A 12499-nucleotide genomic window follows, 5' to 3' on the forward strand; every position below is an offset into this window, starting at 1 on the left:
GGGAGCTATGCACTGCCCATAGCAGTTTCATGTAATAAATAACATTCAATTTCCACAGTAACCTCTAAGAGGGGTACTTTCCTCACATTTTATAGTGAGAAAATTGAGGCTTGCAGAGTTTCAATAGACACATGAGAAGAATGGTGGCATTGGGATTCTGACTTATGTAGTCTGATATTTTATTTATAAGAGTCATCTTCAGGTTTTGTTTTCTTCCACTCAGGAAAAACAAAACAAAACAAAAAACATTAAATCCAGTGCCTCCCACATGCTAGGTAAGTGTTCAACCACTGAGATACAGTGCCACGATCAAGCACTGGATTAATTCATACTCTGAATAAGAACTGTAGAAGCGCCCTGTATCTCTCAACTGATTATAGACACCGATTATAGTTCAGTATGAATCAGCAATGCCAGTAATTTATCTGTTAAAATTAAAAAACAGAAAGCAAACAGATACACGTCCTGCTACTAGGATTCAAGATATGTCCAAACTATTTTGAAAGGAATTACAATTTTAAAGAAAGTTTGTTCCTATTTCATGAACTTTTTCTGCCTTTTTGTCTTTGTCTATCTTTCTCTGCCTCCCATTCTTTATACACACACACACACACACACACACACACAAATTACTTTTATTTTAAAATCATCATTATTACTAAAGGGTCCAAAGTGAATTTGATGGAATAAAAACAAAGAAACACATAATGAGTTCATTTACCTCAGTGAATATGGACATTTTATTTTGATATTAATTTGTACTTTGTCATCCAGGCATATTGGAATCACACTCAGAATTTTCAAAAAATATTCACTGGATAAATTAAGTTTCACTTTCAGAGCTACATATATACTGCCATGTAGTTGCATGTATGTACTTGAACCTTTGGAGCCCTTCCGATGATGCTTATAAAATAGAGGTTCACAAAGATCCCTACTGAGTACATGTTAATAGTGAGGCAGCATTTTAAAGCTTGACACGTCCCTACACATCACCATTCAAAATGTCCCCATACATAGACACCACACCTTGTTGTCAATAAATAATTCCACTTTAATGGCAAAGTAATAATTTAGACAGATACAGGGTGCACATTTGCAAAAAAATATATGCAAGCTGGTTTACAAGCTAGAGGAACAATAAACCAATAGAAAATACATCATCCAGTTAGGTCCATTGACACCAAGTACTGATTGTTGGGGCTTTACAAAGACTACAAAATTTCTCAGGTGATTTCTTTCACTGCTTCTGCCTATTTACATGATATGTTACATCCAAAAATGTACAAAATATAAAATGTATACAGACAAATGTTTCACAAACTAGTTTACGTTGTAAACTAGGCGTACCTACTGGGATGTATTGCAGGAAGTTCTGTTGATGCTCATGTGTGGACCGTGTTTCTCGAAATGGCAGGGAAAGATTAGCAATGTCCTTAGATGACATATCATACAAGGGCAACTAGTCACTCATCCAGCTACGTGCATCGATGTTGCACGGCAGATTTGATCCAAAGTTGAGGCTCCAAAGTCAGGGTGCACAAGTTCAGTCTGATTTCCCTCGGGGCAATAGCACCATGTGACGACCCATTAACTTAATGACACTCTGAAATCTGCACAGATACCTCGGGTTGTTAATTTTGCTCTAGAGAAACCAACCCATAGATGGTCATAGAAGGTAGCACCAATAACATGTCCCAAAAGGCGCACAGAGCTACATCTATACCATGGCATAGACCTTAAGTTTCCTAAACTTTGAACCCATCCTCTGAGGGTGGTGTCACTTTGCCAGTGACTGATCAGTTTTTACACACTGTCTTCATAGCCTGCCACAAGAGATGTACTTTCAGACAGTTAGTCATCCAAAAGTGTACTGGCCTCATGTACAGTCTGGAAGCATGCTCACTCTAGCACGGATAGCTCCTGCATTGTCACAACAATTTGTAAGTACAGGACAAACACACCAGATAATAACAGCTTCGAGGGGTTGCATTCTGTATTGGTTTGCAACATACAGGAAATCTCAGCAAGTGGAACACCTCGTAACACCAACAGGATAAGATACAATTTTGTGTTAGTTTTGATTTTGTGCAAGTTTGAAGGAAAGGAAAATCATTATTTACAATACCTACCCAGTAGAGTGTGCAAATCTAACCGTTTTGTACAGTATAAATGCTTCCTCTTCCACAGTGGCTGACTGCCTCAGTGTTCTTTAATGTCGAATGTCTCGTGTACAACAATAGCAATCAAAACAACATGCGTCAAAACTAACATTTTCTTTTCTTGGAAAGATAAAGACGAGGGAAGGAAAGCCAAAGAGTTGTGCTCATGCTGAACCCAGTGCTTGTATTTCACCTGGATCCGAGTTAGAAATCTCCCACCTTCTGAACTGCTTTCATTTAGCCCTGGATGGAATAAAGCCACATGTCTCTGCTTCGAAGTGAGGGCACAGAGGGGTTCTAGGGTTCTCAAATTATTGGCAGGATAGGCAAAGAAATCTCTTAATTCATAAGATAAAAATACTGATCTTTCTCCTATCCATTTCTTTCAAGAAAAAGAAAATAAGAAAAACGAACTCGAGGAGTGAGGCTGCTGTGTTAACTGGTGTGTTGCTTGGTTGTAAATGAAGAGACAGTGGAAATTACCAATGGTTTAGGATCGAAACCAACTGTTAAACTGTTGGAGAAATCTGGTTTAAGGCAGTGAGACAGCACCATAGAAAATGTTCCTTCTTTCACTGAAAAGGCAAAAACAAATACAGCCCTAAAAAAGCCTTTTGTCAGTGTTGACTAATAATAATTGGTATAAAACTCTGGTTCAGGGAGTGAGCAGGTGGTTTGAAAAAGACCACTGTGGTTAAAAACAACCTTATAAAACCCATGACTCATACATTAAGAGGGTAGCGCACTTGGGGAGAACACAGCGGTCAGAAGGAAGCTGGCCCTTCCCGTTTGCCACAGTAGTGTTTTCCTGGTGGTTGCACAGTTCCCTTTGTGCTTACGGTGAGGACGGGCCTCCTGGAGTCATTCTGCAATGGAGTGAGCGCACGACACAGACACTGCTGCATCCCTGTCACCAGCACCATGTGGCCACAAAGGCTGTTGCATGGATCAGAAGAGCGGACCCTGCCTGAGGAGGGCAGTCCCTCAGAGGAAACAAAAGAAAGGCACAAAAAAAAAAAAAAAAGAAAAAAGAAAAGAAAAGGAAAGGAAAAAAAAAAGTCCTGCATTGTAAACTTTGAAAGAGGAAGAAAATAAAGTCCGGCCTGCTATTCCATGTGCAATCTACTCAGTTGCCCTGTCGTCAGGGTCCTTTCCAGTCGCATAATGGAGCGCCCTTGCTGACTCCATGATTATAAAATGCCTAGGAATAAAATAAACTAAGCTCCCATTTCAATTTAGCATCTCGGTGCTACCAGCTTAATCTTGCTGTCTCCTTGGAGGCCAGGACTGCTCTGGGTCTGGGCTCTGGACAGGGGACTTTCATACTGGCAGTGGTTTAGTGACAATACCTGTCTTTAAAACACCTCTGAAAGGCATCGTCCTTCGCCTAGCTCCTCCCACCCTTTAGAGAGTGGACTCAAGTGAGGAATCCAAACCGTCTTCATGGTGGCGGATGCTATCGCTGTCGCAGCTTTGTGTGCCCGAGTAGTTGGCTGCTTCCTGGAGTTTCATTAGCATATTCATCTGAAGAAAGAGAAAGAGACATCCCTGTGAGCAAGCACCGAGTCAGCCAGCCCCAGAATGAGCAGGGCCCTGAGCCATCTTGGAGATCCTTCTCTTTTCATCCCATCCAAATGAAATGCACACGGCAGTTTTCGCTCACTGACCTGGCGCCTGGATTGTTCCTCTCAAATAGGACTACAGGTCTACACCGAGAGAACAAAATAGGGCCACAAGATAACTCTTTCATTCGGTGCTGGGAATGAATTCTGCTCCAGCAGCGAGACTGGAAAGGAAACTATCACAGCTGGACATCTGGGTTGGTAGCTGGAGAACAAGCCAAGCTTCCCAGCTTTTTGGCTGGGAGAAGCAGAGAGCTCTGAATGGCAAGTGAAAGTCATGAATGTTCACACACACACACACACACACACACACACAGACACGCACGCACGCGTGCACACACACACAGGCTCGCAAGTACTGTCCCTTGAGAGGAGCGGGGGATGGAGTGGAATGAAGCCAGCTGCTGCAAACAGCGCACCATCTGTTGTTCAGAAGCTGACCCCCGAGAGGGGTACCCGGAGGAAGCGGACCATGAGCATTTGAAGAGGGAGAAGGAAAGAATCACTGTCAAGTGTTTGCTGTCACTGAGGCTCTGGCTGAAATATGATTGATACATCACGGAGAACAAAAGCCACCTTCTGGAACAATGGCAGCCTTCTCAAGCGTCTCAACTTCACAGGAGAAAGGTAGCATTTGTTCCAGGAGAGAGGATTGTGCCTGAGAGCACCTGGGGAGAAAGACAGCTCTCCGATGTATTATAAAATAAAAGGCTTGGATTTCAATAGATCTGCAGTTCCACTATTAGAGATCGGAGCTAGGAAAAAAAAAAAGGAATGTTTAAAAGCAGACTTGGAAAATCGATGGCTCAACAATTTCAGAAGGCACAGGGTAATTGGCGCCTGTCTTTGTGAGGGCTGGAGACTTGTTTTCCTATTGAAGGCTTCTTCCAGGACAATAAACTTTATATTGCTTAGTGCCAAATACTAACTACAGTACTTTCTGGAACAATCAGAGTTGTCCTTTATCTTTCAACTCAGAGAAATAGAGAGGAGATATCTCAAACAAGATTTCTTAGTCTTCAGTCAGGCCATGAATATTTGTATGTCAGTATAAAAATGCATGTTTAATAAAGCTTGTGAAATAAAGAATGAACTGGCAATCATCAATTCCAGCAGGAATGCCATTTTGACAAAGAGGCTGTAGTTATAGAGTATTTTGAAATCATTTTGATAATTTTCAGGGCATTTTTCAATAGCATTTCAGCCTTAACTACCATAATGTATTAAAACACCTACACAAGGATATGAGATGAGAACGGTTTCTGATAACGTCTCAAACTTAAGCATTTGATTGAAGCTGGTTTATAGAAGTATTGTGTCTCAGCACCCTCCTGACTTAACAAGAGAAAATACCCCTTGAACATCCGTGGGCACCAGGCATACGTATGGCGCACACACATGCATGCAGGCAAAAACACTCATATACATAAAATAAAGTAAATAAAAGAAAATGGTGCTCTATAATAGGTTCAATCAGCATCAGCTCCCAGTCTCAGATCTGTAACAAACACATACCAATGTGATTCACTCTGCTTCTGGCCATGTTGTTGTATTCAATTGCCATCAAAAGATATTAGAAAATGAAAGTGAGTCTACATACAACTCAGTTACCATCGTGATCAGTCTGGATTCTCTGAACATCATTTTCCCCTGGTCTCCCCTGCATCCTTCCTGTCTATACTCAAAGCCAAGATGATGCCTATTACTTTAACACGTTCTTCAGTTTTTCTCAGGTAGCTCTGCCAGCTACCCCAGACCCATGCTTTCTCCTCTGCTCTGTTACTTAAATCATCTTAAGCAACTACAAAACTAAACAGATAAACAATGATGCCCCACTATCCGTGTGATCAAGTTTTAACTACATGTAAAAATAAAATGACTCAATGAGATCTAACAGCTGGATAAGTCTATAGTTTTAATTCTTCTGACCAACTGTTATTTAGCCTCTAACTCTTAATTTTCACTGTGCTGTTTGGCAGTGTTTTGTGCAATAATTCCTTGATTTGAGAGGTTCTGCATTCAACCACACAAACAATGCCAATGCCTGTTTCAATACCCAGCTCAACTATCCCATCTGTCAGGTCCCATAACAGACTCACAACTTGGTCCACCAGTTCTCCTGTACCTAATGCGGTCAATGAAAGCACACATCTCACATCACTACTGGACTATGTCCTTTTAAAATCATAAACAATGACACCTACTATGATCACCAAATCGTAGCATTCAGCACACATGTGCCAACGTTAAACATTTTGACGATGCATGTACATTTCATTTTAAAATAATGTTCAGTATACTAGAACATACATTCTTGTTCAGATTCAAACCCAGGCTCCTGATGATAGTAATTTCCCTGCTAGGATTTCTAATTTAGATTAGACTGCAATATATTTTTGCTTTCTATCAGAGATTATACAAACATATGGAAACATAGACAGAGGCAACATATATATGTTCACAACAGAATATATCTGACCCAAGGTTTAACTTTAGATGATCCTTTTTGTCAATGAGCAAGCAAGGTAATAATTTCTTGAGGTTCTCACAAGTAGAATACTATGAGTTAAAAAGCAGATATACTAAAATGGGTCTTTATTGCTAATCACAATACGTACTTAATACTCTCATAATAGTCAGGCATTGGAGTTCTATACACTTAAACTATTGTAGTGCTTTTAAAACTAAAATTATATGGTCTAATACCATGAGGAACATGGTAAGACTACATCCTTTTTGATTGCCACAAAGATGTCTTAGTAGTTAAAGGAACTGACTGTTCTTCTAGAGGACCTGGATTCAATTCCTAGCACCCACAAGACAGCTCACAAACTATCTGTAACTCTAGTTCCAGGAGGTCTAGAACCCTCTCACAAATACAAATGCATGTAAAACACCAATGCACATAAAAAGAAATAAATCTCATAAACAACAGAGCTTATCCTTTCTTCCTGAAAGCAACAGAACACTAACAGTGCATTTACTATGGCTAGTTTATATATAGAAAATAGGATTTGTTCTGTGTACATTTGATTATATTTTAGTTATAGGGAAACTTTCAGTTTTCTCTTAAATACCCAGTGGATTATCAGGACAATTAAAATACAGATTATCTAAATATCAACACAATTTAATGTATAATCAGAGAAAAATCATACTTATACAGTTTGAACCAGTTTCAGGGTTTCTTACATGTTTTTTGACAAATAAGTTGAATTTTGTTTTTGTTTTTTTCTTAAAGAATTTGAACAATGGAAATTGCTCTAGTCGTAACATTTCGAATGATCAGCCTCATCAGGCTGATTTCATACATTAACTACAGTAACTGGTCTTTGATAATGATGGCTAAATGCCAATGACTACAGGCTGATGTGAAGATAAAACAAGAATAGCAGGCCGTGCTTACCAAGGGGTCCCCTTCCGTATCAGTCTGGGGAATGTGCTTTGACGCTGTGGCTTCCTTTGTCGATGTGCAGCCTTCATACCCAACATCTTCTGGCCGCAGCTGCAGTAGTGCTGGGCCCTCCTGAGGCAGGGATAAAGGATTCCACGGGTAGGTCTCAAGAACCCACTTGGAGGGATCTTCCCACGGGGCGCGTTTCCCATACATCTAAAAGTTCACCACATTACAAAGGTCATTTATATCAGGTAAGAAAATAATCAGGTGGCTATTTTCACATTCAGTCCTCAGGAGAATTTTCCAGATTTTAAATGTAGATACATCTACAGAGGTCACTTTAAAACACCCCAATTCTACAAGACAGAAGGGAGCACCTGATGTGAGGGAAAGCACCAATGAGGTTTATTATATGGAAAGAAAGGCATCCTTGTCCATGTTTGCTTTTATACATAACTTTACAAACCCAGGAGAAATGAACAAACAAACAAAATTCTCCAGCTTGATAAACGAGATCTAAAAAACAAAATCTGTTTTTACAATAAAGCGAGTTCTCTAGTAAAATGTACTTTGGAAAGATGAAGAATGAAGAGGCGTTTTGTCCATTCATTATACTCAGACAGCCATTTCCCTCCCTTCCCCATAATTCCATCGCTTCCGTTTGGAAGACTTGATACACTTATAAATGAGAAAACTACAAAAAGAGGGAGAAAATGGAAACCCAAATATGAGTTCTGTAAGAATCTATGGGAAAATCATGAGCACAATAAGAAAAAGATACAAGAGACAAGAGAAAGCAGGCTCAGTACAACAGAGGGAGATCATGATCCAGGAGTTTCTATGTTATAAACAAAGTTATAAACTGAAGAGGGTCCAATGAGGATATGGAGATTGGTGGGATTTTTTAAATGAGGAGTAAGGCTGAGAGACCATAGAGGAAACGCTACACTTAGGAGGAAGTAATGGTGTCCTTTCTTTACCTTTGTGACCTGTGTCACCTAGGATCATTCTGGCTACCAGGTGCTTTAGTGACACAAACTCAGAGGACAACTTGTGATTTCTCTGTTGATAACCGGTGCTTTTAGTGTTTCAGTGAGACAAAAGAAAACTACAGGCACTGTGAGTACAAGCCCATGGAATGCTTTTAAGTTTCTCCAGAAATTATATTAAAATTTAAATCCATGATATTGCAAAAATTATCTAGGTCCCAATATTTCTTTTGGAGCTAGGAACAGAGGCAAAAATCTGAAGATTATTTGTTTTCCATCACTTTTTTGTTTTGTTTTGTTTTTTAAATATCTCTCATATGGGAGCAGGAAGTTTTGTCTCAGCTAAAAACTACTTAACATAGGGTAAAAAAAAATACGTATATGTGCACAACTGACTAAAAGGGAAAATGCACAATTCTTTTTGAGGGGGAATCAAGACAGGTTTGTCTGTGTAGTCCTACCTATCCTGGAACTCACTCAGTAGACCAGAGATCCATCTGCCTCTGCCTACCAAGTGCTGGGATTAAAGTCCTATGCCACCTCTGCCTGGCAATGTACAATTCTTAAAAAGTTTGTGTTTAGGGGTTTGAGGGATGGTTTGGTGGTTAAGAGCACTGATGATGCTATAAGAACAGCCAAGTTTGATACTTAGCATTGTCATGACAAATTACAATCTTCCTTAACTCTAGGTCTAGGGTAACTGACACCTTCTTCTCACCTCCAAAGGCTCAAGGCATATATGCGGTGCACATACATACATACAGGCAAAACACTTATCACCTAAAAATAATAAGTAAATCTCAAACAAAAAAATTGTAAGTCTAAAATTGACGTAAAAAGACTTGAGAGTGCATAAAGAGTTGACGCCAAACTTTATAAAGAATCAGCTAGGACAGCAAGAGTACTAAAGATCAATCAATCAATCAATAAATAAATCAATAAAAATAACAAGAAAATAACAACAGAAATCTTAACATTCAGAAAGAGATGATTTAATCACTGACATTTCAAGAAAGATGGAATCACCAGAAGAACTCAGATTGCGTGTGTCAGCAGCATCCTTTCCAATCTGAACATGTGTCACAGAGCATCCCCCAGATGGTCCTCAGTGAAGCACCAGCCTTCATCCAAAAATGACTTTCCTTTTACAGTCCTCTAAAGTGACAGACCCAGAATCATGTCTTCACTTATTCCTCTAAGATAAGGTCACTATGAGATCCAATGGTATGACTTATGACCTTTTCTGCCCTAGAGGTCATGGATGGTGCCTTCCAAGACTCATATTATCTAAATTCTTTCGCATAGTAAAAGTTTCCACTACAACAAAAACAGTCCATTATTAAAAGTGTACAGTTTCTGCCTATTCCATGTGCCAGCTCTAAGCTTGACTTCTATATCTATAAGGTAACCTATTTAGCTGCTCACACTAACCTAGTACCAAATTATCAGAAACCACAGCAAGAAACTTGAGATTGATAGACTTCGTCTGAGAGGTTATGATTACTAAAATGAGCAGGACTCTCACCCAAATGAAAACTTTACACAATCATAATGTTCAAGAAAGAGTTTTACAAATATTATTTATTATAATATAAAAAAGATGCATGTATCTCCAAAGATAGAATCTAAGGAAGTTAAGCGGTTTATGTATTACTGATTTGGGGCTCATAAGAGGCCTCTGTTGCTTTCTGTTTCTCAGCAAGCAAATATAAAACATCAATCTACACACAAAGATTAAGATAATAGTTTATTAATATGGAAACTGTATCTGAAGGGAAAAATACTTCATCTAAACGTCAATTTTATCATATAACTTCTCTAATATAAGTGAGTTTTCATAAATGATTATACTATTTTTAAAATAAATGAAATTTGAGAGATCAGCTTACATTGTATGTAGTGTAGTGGTTTTTGAAAATTCATAAGATGCAAAATGTTTGAAATAAAGTCATATCTTTTTCCTTGAATCCACTTAATAGTCTGTGTCTTACAATAGATAACTGTAATTACATATCTGTTTAATAAGAACATTTTCAATACCCATTGTAATAGTCTTGGCCTTCAATGCATTGCTGGGAGAGTTACTTCTGTACAGACATGTACACACATATACATATAAATATATATATACACACCCACCCACATATACATATACACACATATGTATATACACATATATACACACCCACACATACATACACACATATATACATACATACACATATGTATATACACATATACATATATGCACACACATATACATACACATATGTATATACACACATATATATACATACACACATATATACATATACACACATATGTATACACACATACATATGAGCCTTGTGATAGGAGACACACTACAGTACATTTGTTGCTCTTTAGTTTTCTGCATAAATATCCAAAAAAAGGAATGGATTTGTTTTTGAAAGAATAGGGGCTTGGCTTCTTTTTTTTTTACTTTGTTTTTCTACACAGTAATACAAGTCAAATACTCTACCTGAAGGCCTTCCCTCACTGCCTCCAGAACGTAAGGTACCAGGGAATAATTCCAAAGGTCCATGAACCACACCCTAGAACCTTCCACATCCATGGGGCAAGGAAGAAAAAGCCGAGGACCTGAGAAGACACAAATGATAAAATGTTTCAGAAGCATTGTATTTACCAGTCCAAACACATGTTTAGAGACATTTTGGAGAAATATAGCACACATATTCCTAGAAAATTCTAATGTTGGTCAGCCCAATCGTCATGAAAACATGTTCATGGAAGGTCAAGTCTCCCCTCCAGGCCTCTTGTTTTCCTACCAATAAAACATTAATTGTTTAATAACACAGAATGAGAAGAAATAGTGATATTTCTGCGTCAGTCCTATTTTACAGACAATATAAAGTTCAGTAGCACAGACAGGAATTGTGGATTACAAGATGTCATTCATGGTAGGATTTGGAATCAGTCTAAATACTCTGAGCTGAAGATAGGATTCATGCCTGCAGCTGAGGATATTTAATGGCTGATAACAGTGGGAAATGTACTTCTGCCCATGAAACTTAAGGAGTAGACAGACACCACTGTGCTCCCCAAAGAGGGGAACTCAGTTTTATCTTTTGAAAAAACCGTGAAACACAAAACTTATTTACCAGAACGCTCTTATTTTTAACTAAAGGCTTCTCTCAATGACATATCTGAATAAGTTAATTAATAGAAAAAAATCTTGAAGTATCCTTTTTCTTTTTAGCAAAAAAAAAAATTATTCTGAGGACTTTTTATTTGGACTGGTGGTCTAATTTTTGGATACTTTTCTATTTCAAACTTAATTTTACTTTCCATAATTGTCAGATACAATAAAAGAATTGTAGCTGTAACCCCCAGAGAAAGATGGTTTTACGAAGGAAATAATCCCTTAATTTTTGGAAGCTTTGAGAAGCCTAGCTTTCTTTGTTGTTTCGTCATCCAGTCTGGCCACCTTTACACAATGCTCTCAGGAAATGGGATATTCTAATTCTGGAACTTACCGATGGTCACATCAGAAGAACTATGTGTTTCCAAAAAGCTATTGAGGTGATGCCATGTCTTAGGAATCCAATCTATGATTTTGACTAGGTCATTATTCCGTATGTTCCTTTCGATTTCCATCTCTATCAATTTCCTTCGAAGATACCTGCCTAAGAAGCCTTTCACTGGTTCTGTGTGGTTTGCACACAACACCCACCTGCAAAAAAAAAAAAAAAAGGAAAATCCAATGTCCTTTTGGAGAACTTAAAATGTATTTCCATAGTAATTTTCATTGCAATATAAAGCACTAATGTTCCTCTATTAATTAATAGCCACAGTGTGATACTGCAAGCATTTAGAAAATCTATTATTATTGGAGTTTTACTTCATAGCTTCCAAGGAGCTTATGTTCCTGAGAGGGAGTGGGTGCATGCATGCTGAGAGGGCTGCTTTGGGAGAGTGTAGATCCTGAAATAGGAGCTCTCTTCACAGCCTTCACTCAGAAGCAGGATGCTCTATTTTAGCCAGGGAAGTAGTGTGCAGGAAGAGAAACACTTTTGATGACAGATTAAAGATCACAGAATGTCTGCTCGAGAAAGGGTGCCAGGAGAGTGAGAATTATCCCCACGACACAGGTCACTGTGGGCAGGAGTGTCAACAAGCAAAGGGAAAAGCAGCCGTTTTTCTGATTAGAAAGAAACAATAACGTGTGCACACAAGAGCACAGCTAGGAAGGCAGGTGTGTGTATGCATGCGTACACACACACACACACACAGAGAAAGAGAGAGAGAGAGAGACAGAGACAGAGAGAGAGAGACAGACAGACAGAC

The 12499-nt window shown here is 38.7% G+C and overlaps 1 protein-coding gene across 5 annotated transcripts in view; it reads right to left on the reverse strand.

Moving 5' to 3' along the window:
* Positions 1–712: 712 nt before the first annotated feature.
* Nav3 (neuron navigator 3) overlaps positions 713–12499 on the reverse strand; it is a 694335-nt gene continuing 682548 nt past the window's right edge. For all 5 annotated transcript variants that reach the window (XM_050135526.1, XM_050135525.1, XM_050135523.1 and 2 more), the window contains 4 exons: positions 11689–11885; positions 10674–10792; positions 7191–7394; positions 713–3686 (listed from right to left, as the gene is read on the reverse strand). In XM_050135526.1, the coding sequence (XP_049991483.1) occupies positions 3567–3686; positions 7191–7394; positions 10674–10792; positions 11689–11885 (640 nt within the window). In that variant the 3' untranslated portion in view covers positions 713–3566. The remainder of the gene's footprint in view (positions 3687–7190; positions 7395–10673; positions 10793–11688; positions 11886–12499) is intronic.

The sequence above is a fragment of the Alexandromys fortis genome, unplaced genomic scaffold (assembly GCF_014885135.2).
Source record: "Alexandromys fortis isolate MF-2015 unplaced genomic scaffold, M_Fortis_MF-2015_v1.1 scaffold_24, whole genome shotgun sequence".
Classification (NCBI taxonomy): domain Eukaryota; kingdom Metazoa; phylum Chordata; class Mammalia; order Rodentia; family Cricetidae; genus Alexandromys; species Alexandromys fortis.